Source organism: Ranitomeya imitator, chromosome 1, assembly GCF_032444005.1.
Source record: "Ranitomeya imitator isolate aRanImi1 chromosome 1, aRanImi1.pri, whole genome shotgun sequence".
NCBI classification, from domain to species: domain Eukaryota; kingdom Metazoa; phylum Chordata; class Amphibia; order Anura; family Dendrobatidae; genus Ranitomeya; species Ranitomeya imitator.
This window is the reverse complement of record NC_091282.1, coordinates 661,893,681-661,909,055: the sequence shown is the minus strand read 5'-3', so window position 1 is coordinate 661,909,055 and position 15,375 is coordinate 661,893,681. Positions and strand designations below refer to the sequence as shown.

At 43.2% G+C, this 15,375-nt stretch overlaps 2 protein-coding genes across 2 annotated transcripts in view; both read left to right on the top strand.

The window, feature by feature from the left end:
- Positions 1–3,439: 3,439 nt before the first annotated feature.
- AQP10 (aquaporin 10) lies at positions 3,440–10,654 on the top strand. Its single transcript, XM_069745604.1, has 6 exons — positions 3,440–3,567; positions 7,306–7,432; positions 7,508–7,645; positions 8,908–9,026; positions 9,577–9,794; positions 9,885–10,654. Exons 1-6 carry the CDS (start codon positions 3,463–3,465, stop codon positions 10,093–10,095), a joined length of 918 nt encoding a protein of 305 aa, XP_069601705.1. The 5' UTR covers positions 3,440–3,462; the 3' UTR covers positions 10,096–10,654.
- Positions 10,655–12,068: 1,414 nt separating this feature from the next.
- The window catches only part of IL6R (interleukin 6 receptor), a 47,178-nt gene continuing 43,871 nt past the window's right edge, over positions 12,069–15,375 (top strand). Inside the window, exon 1 of the mRNA XM_069728895.1 lies at positions 12,069–12,263. Coding sequence (XP_069584996.1) covers positions 12,170–12,263 — 94 coding nt within the window. The 5' untranslated portion in view covers positions 12,069–12,169. The remainder of the gene's footprint in view (positions 12,264–15,375) is intronic.

Genomic DNA, 15,375 nt, shown 5'->3' with positions numbered 1-15,375 from the left:
TGGTACTGTGCAGTGTATATATACAGAATAATACAGATACTGACGATTACACCCAGTATACAGGACAGGAGAAGTGATACTGTGCAGTGTATATATACAGAATAATACAGACACTGAGAATTACACCCAGTATACAGGACAGGAGAAGTGGTACTGTGCAGTGTGTATATAGAATAATACAGATACTGAGAATTACACCCAGTATACAGGACAGGAGAAGTGGTACTGTGCAGTGTATATATACAGAATAATACAGATACTGAGAATTACACCCAGTATACAGGACAGGAGAAGTGGTACTGTGCAGTGTGTATATAGAATAATACAGATACTGAGAATTACACCCAGTATACAGGACAGGAGAAGTGGTACTGTGCAGTGTATATATACAGAATAATACAGATACTGAGAATTACACCCAGTATACAGGACAGGAGAAGTGGTACTGTGCAGTGTGTATATAGAATAATACAGATACTGAGAATTACACCCAGTATACAGGACAGGAGAAGTGGTACTGTGCAGTGTATATATACAGAATAATACAGATACTGAGAATTACACCCAGTATACAGGACAGGAGAAGTGGTACTGTGCAGTGTATATATACAGAATAATACAGATACTGAGAATTACACCCAGTATACAGGACAGGAGAAGTGGTACTGTTCAGTGTTTATATACAGAATAATACAGATACTGAGAATTACACCCAGTATACAGGACAGGAGAAGTGGTACTGTGCAGTGTGTATATAGAATAATACAGATGCTGAGAATTACACCCAGTATACAGGACAGGAGAAGTGGTACTGTGCAGTGTATATATACAGAATAATACAGATACTGAGAATTACACCCAGTATACAGGACAGGAGAAGTGGTACTGTGCAGTGTATATATACAGAATAATACAGATACTGAGAATTACACCCAGTATACAGGACAGGAGAAGTGGTACTGTGCAGTGTGTATATATACAGAATAATACAGATACTGATAATTTCACCCAGTACACAGGACAGGACAAGTGGTACTGTGCAGTGTATATATACAGAATAATACAGATACTGAGAATTACACCCAGTATACAGGACAGGAGAAGTGGTACTGTGCAGTGTATATACAGAATAATACAGACACTGAGAATTACACCCAGTATACAGGACAGGAGAAGTGGTACTGTGCAGTGTATATATATAGAATAATACAGATACTGAGAATTACACCCAGTATACAGGACAGGAGAAGTGGTACTGTGCAGTGTATATATACAGAATAATACAGATACTGAGAATTACACCCAGTATACAGGACAGGAGAAGTGGTACTGTGCAGTGTATATATATAGAATAATACAGATACTGAGAATTACACCCAGTATACAGGACAGGAGAAGTGGTACTGTGCAATGTATATATACAGAATAATACAGATACTGAGAATTACACCCAGTATACAGGACAGGAGAAGTGGTACTGTGCAGTGTATATATACAGAATAATACAGATACTGAGGATTACATCCAGTATACAGGACAGGAGAAGTGGTACTGTGCAGTGTATATATACAGAATAATACAGATACTGAGAATTACACCCAGTATACAGGACAGGAGAAGTGGTACTGTGCAGTGTATATATACAGAATAATACAGATACTGAGAATTACACCCAGTACATAGGACAGGAGAAGTGGTACTGTGCAGTGTACTGCAGATGAAAATATAACCCAATGCTTCAAATTGTGCCCAGAAGTTGGGGTGTTTGGGGTGAATGATTGATTTGGGAGGGTGACAAGGTGCAGGCGGATGTGAAAATTAACCAGGTCAGGAAAGGACAGAGGGTGAGGGTGGTGCAGATACGTTGTGAAGAGTGATGGGAGACAATGCTGAGGTTTGTAGTTCTCTTATCAGTCCGCTGCTGTGGCTAATGATTTGGATATTTTCTGTTGTTTTGCCCATATCAGTTTTCGGTAAGTTCATTAGATGCTGGAGGTCGTTATTAATTATGGGGAGGGAGATAAGCGCTCCATAGATCAGAGTGACACCGCTGATTGCTGCTTATCTCTGCCGAATATTCCAATAATTTCTCTTTTGATCAACCGCATATTATGAGCTTGGACCTGGAACCACATAAATTATACCAGGACTTCATAGACGTAGCGCGGGCTCTTAGTTCATTATCGATTATTCTATACGAGAATTGGAAACAATATCCACTTTGTCTATCGCGCCAATATGATCGGATTCGACAGTCCGCATCAATTATTACATTTTCCAGAATAATTTCTGAATCTTCTCTGGTAACTGACTATTATCGGGTCACTGTGTGTCCCATTAATCCACAATCAAGTGCGTAATAAATGGTATACAACTAATTATCTAGAAAAAAAAATATTTAAATATTTATTGATTTCACCAAAATTTAAGATCACCAAAAAGATTTAAAAATTGATAAAGCTTAAAAAAATGCAAAATTAAAAAAAAACTAAAATAATATATAAAATGTGAGTTACAACGTTACAGAAATAATAAAAACAAATCTACAAGTCATTTACAACTAATTTTGTCAATTTTTTGCTTCAAATTTTAGATATCAAATGGAAAATTTCAAGATATTTGACCAAATTTCAGCCTGTAACAACTAAATGAATAATTGTTAAGAAAATAAATACTATCCAAGGTTTAAGGAGTAAGCCGTGGGGCTCATTGTCCACTTTCACTATTGGACCTTGGAGGAATAAGGAGTTCTCCTTTTTAACCACTTAGATGCTGCGGCCACTACTGACTGGCATCTAAGGTGTTATTAGACCTTGGGGGAACAAGGAGTCTTCCTTTCTAACCACTTAGAAGCCACAGCCACTGCTAACTGGCATCTAAGGGGCCATTGAACCTTGGTATAAGGAGTTCTGCTTTCTAACCACTTAGATGCTGCGTCTACTACTGACTGGAGTCTAATGGGTTATTAGACCTTGGGGGAAGAAGGAGTTCTTTCTAATCACTTAGAAGCTGCGGCCACTATTGACTGGCGTGTGAGGGACCATTGAACCTTGGGAGGACTTTTCCTTTCTAACCACTTAGATGCTGTGGCCACTACTGACTGGTGTCTAAGGGATTATCAAACCTTGGAGGAAGAAGCAGTTCTCCTTTCTTACCACTTAGATGCTGCAACCACTGCTGACTGTGGTGTCTAAGGGGTTAATCTCCAGTGATCAGCTTTCTCACTGATCCCGCAGTTTCAGTATGAGATCAGCCAAGTTAACCTGTGCTCGTGATGTTGTTTTCTTCAGATTTATGGAGTTTATTACAGATTCTCGGGGAGGGACTCATGATGGGGAGGTGGGGAGCAGATAATGGCACAACTTGCTGTTGGGTGACCTTCTTATCTCTCTGTGATAGGAAACTTTATAAGGATATGTTCCCCCTGCTGCACTTTTCTCTTTTCATCTATTCCGTATAAACATGACGTCGGAGTATTTTTGGGAATTGGCGCAGAAATATCTGAGATTGAGGAACATCATTCTCCGGGAATGTCTGGCCGAATTTCTCGGGGTCTTTGTGCTACTTGTAAGTCCCAAAAACGGCAAAATGGAGCACAGCTGTGTGTGTGGTCAGTACACGAATAGTAGGTATATGGTAAAATATTCTAATAGTAAATATATATTACAGGATGGCAGTGTATAGCAGAGCTGTGTGTGCAGTTAGAGCTTTGATCGTAAATGTATATGACAGATTGCAATGTGTGCAGTCAGTACAGAAATGGTATAGCTACAGTGCCTTATGAAAGTATTCGGCCCCCTGGAACTTTTCAACCTTTTCCCACATATCATGCTTCAAACATAAAAATACCAAATATAAATTTTTGGTGAAGAATCAATAACAAGTGGAACACAATTGTGAAGTTGAACGAAATTTCTTGGTTATTTTACATTTTTGTGGAAATTCAAAAACTGAAAAGTGGGGCATGCAATATTATTCGGCCCCTTTAACTTAATACTTTGTTGTGCCACCTTTTGCTGTGATTACAGCTGCAAGTCTCTTGGGGTATGTCTCTATCAGTTTTGTACATCGAGAGACTGAAATTCTTGTCCATTCTTCCTTGGCAAACAGCTCGAGCTCAGTGAGGTCTGATGGAGATCGTTTGTGAACAGCAGTTTTCAGCTCTTTCCACAGATTCTCGATTGGATTGAGGTCTGGACTTTGACTTGGCCATTCTAACACCTGGATACGTTTATTTGTGAACCATTCCATTGTAGATTTTGCTTTATGTTTGGGATCATTATCTTGTTGGAAGACAAATCTCCTTCCCTGTCTCAGGTCTTTTGCAGACTCCAACAGGTTTTCTTCAAGAATGGTGCTGCATTTGGCTCCATCCATCTTCCCATCAATTTTAACCATCTTCCCTGTCCCTGCTGAAGAAAAGCAGGCCCAAACCATGATGCTGCCACCACCATGTTTGACAGTGGGGATGGTGTGTTCACGGTGATGAGCTGTGTTGCCTTTACGCCAAACATGTCGTTTGGCATTGTTGACAAAAAGTTCGATTTTGGTTTCATCTGACCAGAGCACCTTCTTCCACATGTTTGGTGTGTCTCCCAGGTGGCTTGTTGCAAACTTTAAACAACACTTTTTATGGATATCTTTGAGAAATGGCTTTCTTCTTGCCACTCTTCCATAAAGGCCAGATTTGTGCAGGATTGTTGTCCTATGGAGAGACTGTCCCACCTCAGCTGTAGATCTCTGCAGTTCATCCAGAGTGATCATGGGCCTCTTGGCTGCATCTCTGATCAGTCTTCTCCTTGTCTGAGATGAAAGTTTAGAGGGACGGCCGGGTCTTGGTAGATTTGCAGTGGTATGATTCTCCTTCCATTTCAATATGATCGCTTGCACAGTGCTCCTTGGGATGTTTAAAGTTTTGGAAATCATTTTGTAGCCAAATCCGGCTTTAAACTTCTCCACAACAGTATCACGGACCTGCCTGTTGTGTTCCTTGGTCTTCATGATGCTCTCTGTGCTTCAATCAGAACCCTGAGACTATCACAGAGCAGGTGCATTTATATGGAGACTTGATTACACACAGGTGGATTATATTTATCATCATTAGGCATTTAGGACAACATTGGATCATTCAGAGATCCACAATGAAATTCTGGAGTGAGTTTGCTGCACTGAAATTAAAGGGGCCGAATAATATTGTACGCCCGATTTTTTAGTTTTTTAAATTTCCTCAAAAATGTAAAATAACCAAAAAAATTTGTTCAACTTCACAATTGTGTTCCACTTGTTGTTGATTCTTCACCAAAAATTTACATTTGGTATCTTTATGTTTGAAGCATGATATGTGGGGAAAGATTGAAAAGTCCCAGGGGGCCGAATACTTTTGCAAGGAACTGTGTGCGTGTGTATATATACCGTATATTACAGGATGTGAATAGCAGAGCGGAGTATGTATGGGAACCATGCAGTAATAGTAGAGACAGTACACAGGGGAGATGTGCTATAAGTACATGAGTAGCGGAGAGATATAGGACTAGCCTGGAATAATAATAACTGTTATAAATCACTCTGTGGATGAATGATTATTGTAATCAGTACTCTCTTATCAGTTTATGGCTACTGAGATATTTCACATTCAGTTCAGTCCTAGTCCAGCACACATGAACTCTGCATAGCGGATAGTCCTATATGATGAATTACCCACAAATCTAGAGTCATAAGGTACATCTGGTATAACTGTGTTAACATATATAATAATTTATCTTCTTTTCCCAGGCAGTTCACTGGAGAAATCTACTTTTTCCAAGTGGTCAAGTGGAATAATCGCCTTCCTTTTCCCTGTTTGTTCAATGATTGTAGTTTCCATAAATTCCCATGTTGGTCCAGTTATGCTTTTCCTGGTGGTCCAATGGGGAACTCTACCTGTTTTCCCTGGTGGTCCAGTTGTGCAAGATCCTAATATTTTTCTTGATGGTCTAGTGCTCAAATCTCTATGTTTTTCCCTGGTAGTTCAGTGATGTAGCCTTCATCTGATTTTCCCAGTTGTATAATTTTCTTGACTTCCCTTGATGGTTCACCGCTGTAATCTTTCTGTTTTTCTTTTTTTCCCTGGTGGTCTAGTGTTTCTGCCTTGTCTCACTAGTAATCCAATGATGCAGTATCTGCAGCCCAATCTCAGAGACACTCTTGGGACATATAATGGTCTTGTATTTTAGCAGAGTAACCATATATAAATGAAGGTACGCTTCAGATGTATTCTCTGGTGATTTAGCTGTCTAAATCCCTAGTGGTCCTGTGGTTCTGTCTCATTTGGCTAATGAGCTAATCATCCTTTGATATTTTCTGATGCCCTAATGGAGCTTTCTTCAGTCTTTTGGGGTGTTAGATAAATAGTATACTCCTTTATTGGTTCATTTGGGCACTGTACTCTATCAACCTTGGTTATCCTCAGTGGTTGAGTGGTCTGTATTCTGTCCTGGTGGTCTAGTGGTCAGTCTTCTATTCCTGTGTTCCAGTGGTTTGTGTCCTGTCACCAGTGTCATTTTGCTCTCCCCAATAGATAAGTGGTCTGTGTCCTGTCCTGGTGGTCAGTCTTCTGTTCCTGATGGTCCAATTGTTTCTGAAATGATCTCTGATGGTCCAGTGGTCAAACCTTTGTCCCAGCTAGACCAGTGGTTTGTGTCCTGTCACCATTGGTCATTTTCCTGTCCCCAATAATTAAGTGGTCTGTGTCCTGTCCTGGTGGTCCAGAGGTCTGAATCTTGTCCCTACTGATCTACTACTTAATGTGCATCAATGCTCCAGGAGCAGAGCTCCATCTCCTTTGTGACAGGTGGGGTAGGATCAGTTGAATGAGGAGCCTGATGCTGGTCAATGGTGGCCATTGTCTCCACACAAGAGGCTGTGCTTTCCTGGAGTATTATAATGTTATTACACTCCTTGTGCTGCAAGTTCTTCTATTCTATGTTTTGATTACAGAAACCCTCCTGCCCACAGGTTCCGTTTTTGGGGTCCCAACATTTGACTTTCAGATCCTGTTTTTTTCAATGCTTGTGCAAGTTTCAATTCCTAAAAAAGTCCTAAGTGAGAGATCCCTGGAGAGATTGCCCAACGTTGTGACCGCAAACCCTACAGAGACCGAGGGAAGAGTCTTAAAGCAACACACTCATCAGAAATGGAATCTAATGCCTCAAAAAAACATACAGAGAATAACAACACCCCAACATAATAATAATTATAATGCATTTATACAGTATGGGAATCTTCTGCTCTTCTCCATGACCACGTCCTTCATGTCCTGTCTCCTAGTTCATTACCACTGCGGCTGTGGCCCAAGGTGTCACCAGCTCCGAGACCAAAGGCAACTTTTTCTGCATGTACCTGGCTGGGGCCATCGCTGTGGTCATCGCTATATATGTGTCCGGTGGAGTGTCAGGTGGGTGTCCCTACAGTACGTCTATGGTGAAGTCATCACCTGACCATTCATAGTGCCATCATTTTTATATTTCAGGTGGGCACCTCAACCCAGCGTACTCACTCAGTTTGTGTGTGCTCGGCAGGTTCCCTTGGTCGAAATTGCCCCTTTATTTTGTAATTCAGTTACTGGGGTCATTTACGGGGGCCGCTGCAACCTTTGCTCTTTATTATGGTAAGAAACATTTCCCTAATGTCCTACAGTGTTAGTTTTACAATTTTCCATATATCTATCTATATATAAGGGGGCAGTATTATAGTAGTTATATTCTTGTACATTGGGGCAGTATTATAGTAGTTATATTCTTGTACATAGGAGCAGTATTATACTAGTTATATTCTTGTACATAGGAGCAGTATTATAGTAGTTATATTCTTGTACATAGGAGCAGTATTATACTAGTTATATTCTTGTACATAGGGGCAGTATTATAGTAGTTATATTACTTCATATAGGGGCAGTATTATAGTATTTATAATCTTGTATATAGGTGCAGTATTATAGTACTTATAGTCTTGTACAACGGGAGCAGTATTATAGTAGTTATGTTCTTGTATATAGAGGGCAGTATTATAGTAGTTATATTCTTGTACAACAGGAGCAGTATTATAGTAGTTATATTCTTGTACATAGAGGGCAGTATTATAGTAGTTATATTACTGTATATAGGGGCAGTATTATAGTAGTTATATTCTTGTACATAGGGAGCAGTATTATAATAGTTATATACTTGTACATAGGGAGCAGTATTATAGTAGTTATATTCTTGTACATAGGGGGCAGTATTATAGTAGTTATATTCTTGTACATAGGGGCAGTATTATAATGGTTATATTCTTGTACACAGGGGAAGTAGTTTAGTAGTTATATTCTTGTACATAGGGGCAGTATTATATTAGTTATATTCTTGTACATAGGAGGCAGTATTATAGTAGTTATATTTTGTACACAGGGCAGTATTATAGTAGTTATATTCTTGTACATAGGGGGCAGTATTATAGTAGTTATATTCTTGTACATAGATGCAATATTATAGTAGTTATATTCTTGTACATAGGGGCGGTATTTATGAACTTATATGATTTCTGCCCTGAATACAGGGGCGGTGGAGCATCTTTCACGACTTCTCCCCCCACTCATTTTGCACTTGGTGATTGTATTTTTTGTACAATGAGACGAATATAAAGATTTTACTTAAAAACAGGAAGTGGTTTCAATCTTTAGTAGAATATGAAAATTTCTTTCCATTCTCTGGAATACTTCCTCTGTAGATTTCTGACTTTCTGCCATCGGAGGAGACCTGATTTATGTTACTCAGATATTGTAAAACTTCTCGGACAGGTCACCTCTGAAATCTCTAGTTATATGTAATGGCTTCCCCAGGATTGTTGGTTCAGTGATAGCCATGTCTTGTAAACTTTCCATTTCTTACATAGATGCCATCCAACACTACTCTGATGGTAATCTGACCGTGTATGGACCTCAAGAGACGGCCTCCATATTTTCTACGTACCCGGCCCCATACCTGAGTATAAGGAATGGCTTTCTGGATCAGGTATCTTTCAGCTGTAGAATATATGTGTGTTGTAGTCTGCCCCAAGTGATGAGAAAAAAATGTGCCTGCTAAGCCCCCCACAGCATCAAAGTCGGGATAACCCCAGAGATTATGACTTCTCACCCAGGCGATAAATCACATCAAACAAGAGGGGAGTACAAAGATGAAGCCTATCCCAAACCAGCTACATAAGACTCTTCGGCCATTCCCTAATCTTCGTCCCGTGAGATTGACCCTTTAGAAAAATGACTACTCATTAGTCCCTGGTGTTGGCCCATGATGATGCCCATTGATTCCTCAGTGCTTTTAGGGTAGGTTGGGTTCCTCCATAAGGGATTTAGGGGAGACTGGAAATTCAAGGTGGAGACTTGCTCAACTGCTTAGCCCATTGCTTCAATTCTGTAGGTTCTGGTCACTAACGGTGAAGTCCTTAGGTCCCTGGCACCTAGGACCTTTCCACCTTTCCATCAATCACACATGCTATACTTGTGAAATACTTTTTTATACTCTGTCATTTGCTGGTATGTAACTTCCATCTTCTTCCTCATAGGTGATGGGGACGGCCATGTTAATGATCGGGATCCTGGCTGTCTGTGACCCTAAAAACAAACCTGTCCCTAAAGGACTGGAGCCCATTGTCATTGGCATGTTAGTGTTCTCCATTGGTTTGTCAATGGGAGCCAACTGTGGATACCCCATTAACCCAAGCCGAGACCTGGGGCCACGGATCTTCACGTTTGTGGCTGGATGGGGAACGGATGTGTTCAGGTGCGTCTGTCTGAGAGTGTCGGGCTGTAATATTTGGGTACCTTGGGGTAGATAATCTGATGATTGTGCCCTTATTGCTTTTTCATGCAGAGCTGGTAACAACTGGTGGTGGGTTCCTGTGGTGGCGCCATGTGTCGGGGCAGTTCTTGGCTCTTTTATCTACCTGCTATTAGTGGAGATCCATCATCCTGTGGAAGAGACAAAAAATGAGGATGTTGTAAAGGAAGTCTCGACGGAGAAATGGAGAGAAATTCCTATTTTCACCATTAATGTGGATAATTCTCTATCACACCGGTTATAAATCCTGGGCAGAAAAAGAGTTCATTGTAAATTCTCTGGTGGTCTGGGGTAGTTAAAGATTGGTAATATGTTTCCTAGTGGTCTAGGGTAGTGAAAAGTTGCATTGTATATCCCCTGGTGGTGTAGGATCATGAGTGCAAAGTTTAGGTTTCTCTTGAGAGAACAGTGTGTGAACGACCCTAAGGAGATAAGGACCCTGTACAATTATCCAGTCTGTGACCCCCTACAGACAATTTACTGTACTTGTGAGAAAAGGAGTTAGTGCCGAAGATTTGCTGGAAGAGGGGCCTGGAGGGTCCAACTACACCAAGGTTGTCGTCTGTTTGTTGTCTGTTACCATGGAAACACATACTGTACATATGAACAGGCACTACAGTCAGAAAACGAGGGATTTTTCACTAAGACTCTGCTGACTTGTAGGGGTGATGTGCACGTGTGGCAAAGATATGAACACCCCAGGAGAGGAGGGAAGGTTCAATATCCGCCCCCGAGGAGCAGCTGTCCTCCTTTACTACATTCCTGCCGCTCGCTTTACTCTGTCATTAAATATTCTTCATCTCAAGTGAAAGCATCGGCTTATTCTTATTACCGCTCACCACAACAGTGACTTCTCCAGACCCCCATATCCTGGAGGGCTGGGGTACAGCACCAGGGCCTTATATCGTTGTGATATTACTAGCACCAGTATAGCGTCACAACCAGGCAGGCTGTTTGGTGGCCCAATAGCGGTGGGTTGTTACTAGTTCCCGCGTGTGCTGCGGCCAGTTGGGTTGTTCGGTGGCCAGATAGCAGTGGTTATTATTAGCCCAAAGAAGTAGAGGTAGTCCAGCTTCACAATCATGGTAATGGAATTTTAATTTATCTGTCATGGTATTTCAACTGCACTGATGTCTGTGTACTCCTTCACACTGAAAATAAAGCATTTACCGTGATTGTGAAGCTGGACTCCCTCTACTTCCATTGCACTGCTCTGCGTCAAGGCAAAGATGCTCTGAATCACAAAAAATCTTGCATGTCGGAGAGTTGGACTTTTCCTTTTACTGCACTCAGGTGGGCAATGTGTAGTCGCGTTGAAGTGGCCTGATGGTGGTGGTTTAGTACTAGCCCCCGTATGTCGCTGCGTTCAGGCGGGCTGTTTGGTGGCCTGATGGTGGTGGGTTAGTACTAGCCCTCGTATGTCGCTGCGTTCCAGCGGGCTGTTTGGTGGCCTGATGGTGGTGGGTTAGTACTAGCCCCCGTATGTCGCTGCGTTCAGGCGGGCTGTTTGGTGGCCTGATGGTGGTGGGTTAGTAGTAGCCCCCGTATGTCGCTGCGTTCAGGTGGGTTGTTTTGTGGCCTGATGGTGGTGGGTTAGCACTACCCCCCATATGTCGTTGCGTTCAGGGGGGCTGTTTGGTGGCCTGATGGTGGTGAGTTAGCACTAGCCCCCGTATGTCGCTGCGTTCCAGCGGGCTGTTTGGTGGCCTGATGGTGGTGGGTTAGTACTAGCCCCCGTATGTCGCTGCGTTCAGGGGGGCTGTTTGGTGGCCTGATGGTGGTGAGTTAGCACTAGCCCCCGTATGTCGCTGCGTTCCAGCGGGCTGTTTGGTGGCCTGATGGTGGTGGGATAGTACTAGCCCCCGTATGTCGCTGCGTTTAGGGGGGCTGTTTGGTGGCCTGATGGTGGTGAGTTAGCACTAGCCCCCGTATGTTGCTGCGTTCCAGTGGGCTGTTTGGTGGCCTGATGGTGGTGGGTTAGTACTAGCCCCCATATGTCGCTGCGTTCAGGCGGGCTGTTCAGTGGCCTGATAGTCATGGGTTATTACTAGCCCCACCGTATGTCACTGCGTTCAGGCAGGCTGTTTAGTGGCCTGATAGCGGTGGGTTATTACTAGCCCCTGTGTGTCACCGTCAGCACATTGTGCAATCTGGATGGTTCCTCAAATATTTTCCTGTTCACTTGTTATTTATTCAGAAGAGGGCGGTCGTGAGAGCGCAAAGGGTAGATTGTCACAGTCAGGACGAGACAGTCACTAAAAGAGGAGAGGAGCCAAGAGGCAGCGATCTATGGGAGCCTGAGAAAAGAAACTGCCACCATGGCGGGCACCAGTGGACGTTACACAGCCCTGATAATTGTGCTGTGCTGCGGGCAGCTCATCAATACACAGGACAACCTCTGCCCGAAGCCAGGTAAGCTGTGCCCTCACCCAGGACTAGGGTCATCATGGGAGTTCTAGTCTTATCTGACGATCCTTCTGCTCAGCTGGTTCACGTTATGTAAGTGGGTCTACGGAGTCTGAAAAAGTAGAAGACCACTGTGTATAGGAAGCACTGCAATCTATACAGGGGGCACTAATATATGTATTCGGGGACACTGCCATATATACAGGAGGCACTGCCATCAATACAGGGGGCACTGATGTGTGTGTGTGTATATATATATATATATATACACACTGTATATATTCAGGGGCACTATCATCTATACAGGAGGCACTTCCATTTATAAAGATGGTGCTTCTATATATACAGGGGGCACTGCCATATACATATATACAGGGGGCACTGCCATATACACGGGAGGGCACTGCCACATTTACAGGGAGACACTGCCATCAATATGGGGGGCACTGCCATTTATAAAGGGGGACTGCCATCTATACAGTGAACACTGCTATATATATAAAGGGGACACTGCTATATGTAAAGGGGGCACTGCCATATATACAGTGGGCACTGTGATATATACTGGGGCACTGCTAAATATAAAGGGGGCACTGTCAATTATACAAAGGGCACTGCTATATTTAAAGGGGGCACTACCATCTACACGGGGGACATGGATATATATAAAAGGGGCACTACTATACTGCTTTATATACAGGGGGTGTCTGTGTGTACGAGGCTGGAAATTGGGATTTTACAGGAACTGATACACTGTGAAGTTATTATATGTCCGAAACATAGAGAGATGTACCCGACTAGGACGTAACAATCTATACACATTTGATTATTGTATAACCTGCAGTCCTATGTAACACTACAGGTAACACAGTGATAAAGCTCTGAGTACAGATAATGCAGTAGATTCCACCTGCAGTCCTATGTAACACCACAGATAACACAGCGATAATGTCACAGGGTTACAGTGTGGAGCCAGAAGACCGCAGCATCTGATTGTTCCTACTCCTGTGCTGAGAAGAAGCACTTCTTCATTTTAATGGTGATTATACCGTCTGGCAGAACAGGGGTTAATCAGCCATTTTGGAAATCCCTGTGCTCGCAGCTGAGCTCGGTTAGTCACCTTTCCCCTTTATAATCTGGGCTCTGGTACTAATCCTTGTTGGAGCTAGCATTTGCTGCATGGCTAACAGGGAGAGGAGTTTGTATGAGAAGGAGAGTAGGAGGAGTTATCAATGACTGTTGCTTGGTTTGTATGCGTGGTAATTCCTTATCCTTCTCTATTTTGGTTGATTCCCCTACCTCCACACCCCGGTACATTACTCTGTTATATGTGAGTGAATAGTTTGTATGCCTGGAGTTTTCTGTTAACCCTTGTTTGTGTTGCCTTGTTTGTCGGGTTGGTGTACTGCAATACACAGAAGCGCCCCTTTTCCCTGAGTGCGGGAAGAGAACAGACGGGAAAAGAACAGACGCAGGACTAACTCAGGAGATAAGGCCCCAGCATCTTCACCTTCAGATGTATCCTGGGGAGTAGGGCGAGATACGGCGCCTCCTAGTGTAAGGGTACCGTCACACAGTGGCATTTTGATCGCTAGGACGGCACGATTCGTGACGTTCCAGCGATATAGTTACGATCTCGCAGTGTCTGACACGCTCCCGCGATCAGGGACCCCGCTGAGAATCGTACGTCGTAGCAGATCGTTTGAAACTTTCTTTCGTCGTCTAATGTCCCGCTGTGGCGGCATGATCACATCGTGTAACAAAGGTGTGCACGATATTGTATACGATGTGCGCATAGTAACCAACGGCTTCTACATCGTACATACGTCATGAAATTATCGCTCCAGCGTCGTACATTGCAAAGTGTGACAGCAGTCTACGACGCTGGAGCGATATTGTTACGATGCTGGAGCATCACGGATCGTGCCGTCGTAGCGATCAAAATGCCACTGTGTGACGGTACCCTTAGTCACAAGGAAGGAGCCCCTGGTCCCGGGTCACCCGGCAGCTGTGCTTTGACAGATAACTCTTGAGTACAGATAATGTAGTAGATGTCACCTGCAGTCCTATGTAACACCACAGATAACACAGTGATAACTCTCTTGAGTACAGATAATGTAGCAGATGTCACAAACAGACCCATGTAAGACCACAGATAACTAACTCAGTGACAACTCTGAGTACAGATAATGTAGGTGTTGTTACCTGCAGTCCTATGTAAAACCACAGATAACACAGTGATCACTCTGAGTACAGATGGTGTAGTAGATGTCACTTGCAGTCCTATGAAACACCATAGAAAACAGTGATAACTCTAAGTACAGATGGTGTAGAAGTTACCTGCAGTCCTATGTAAAACCACGGATAACACAGTGATCACTCTGAGTACAGATAATGTAGTAGATGTCACCTGCAGTCCTATGTAACACCACAGGTAACACAGTGATAACTCTCTAAGTCCAGATACTGTGGTAGATCTAACCTGCAGTCCCATGTAACACCACAGATGACACATGTGATGATTACGGGGTTGTGACGTTCCCAGAGTTGTGTAACGATACAAAGTCCAGTCTGGTGCAAGTGTCCGTGTAAGCGGAGATGGTAATGAAGTGTACTGAATGCAGTGATTAGTGTGTGAGGCGCACGCTGCTCTGGAGTCAGCAGAATTATCCCCATCACTAATGATCATCTCCTCTCCAGCTATTATCATGTGTATATTGCTTCGGTCCTACAAGGGCGCTGTACTTGTGATTCAGAGTTGCAATCATAGTAAACCATTTTGGATTGCAAGTTGTGCTTTCTGTGGTCACCCATCTACATACCGGTATATAGATGCTAGAAGCCATACTGTGATACTTGGTTCAAAGCATCAGTCTGCACCCCCAACCCGGTCACATCAGTACGTGGGGCTGACCTGGACAGCTCCTGTCTGACTACATCCTCCAGCCTTGTCACATCTCTGCGGAGGGCTGATCTGGACCGATCCTGACTCTGCACCGCAGTCACATCTCTATGAGGGGCGGAAGGGCTGATCAGGACAGATCCTGACTGCCTGCACCCCCTACCTCCGTCACATCTCTGCCGGGGGCTGATCGGGATAGACCCTGAATTCTGCACC

Excerpts from the sequence above, each read along its gene's own strand:
- AQP10 (XM_069745604.1), top strand. The coding sequence starts at position 3,463 with ATGACGTCGGAGTATTTTTGGGAATTGGCGCAGAAATATCTGAGATTG. Across the intron at positions 7,433-7,507 it reads TGTGTCCGGTGGAGTGTCAG|GTGGGCACCTCAACCCAGCG; the intron begins GTGGGTGTCCCT and ends TTTATATTTCAG. Across the intron at positions 9,795-9,884 it reads TGGGGAACGGATGTGTTCAG|AGCTGGTAACAACTGGTGGT; the intron begins GTGCGTCTGTCT and ends TTTTTCATGCAG.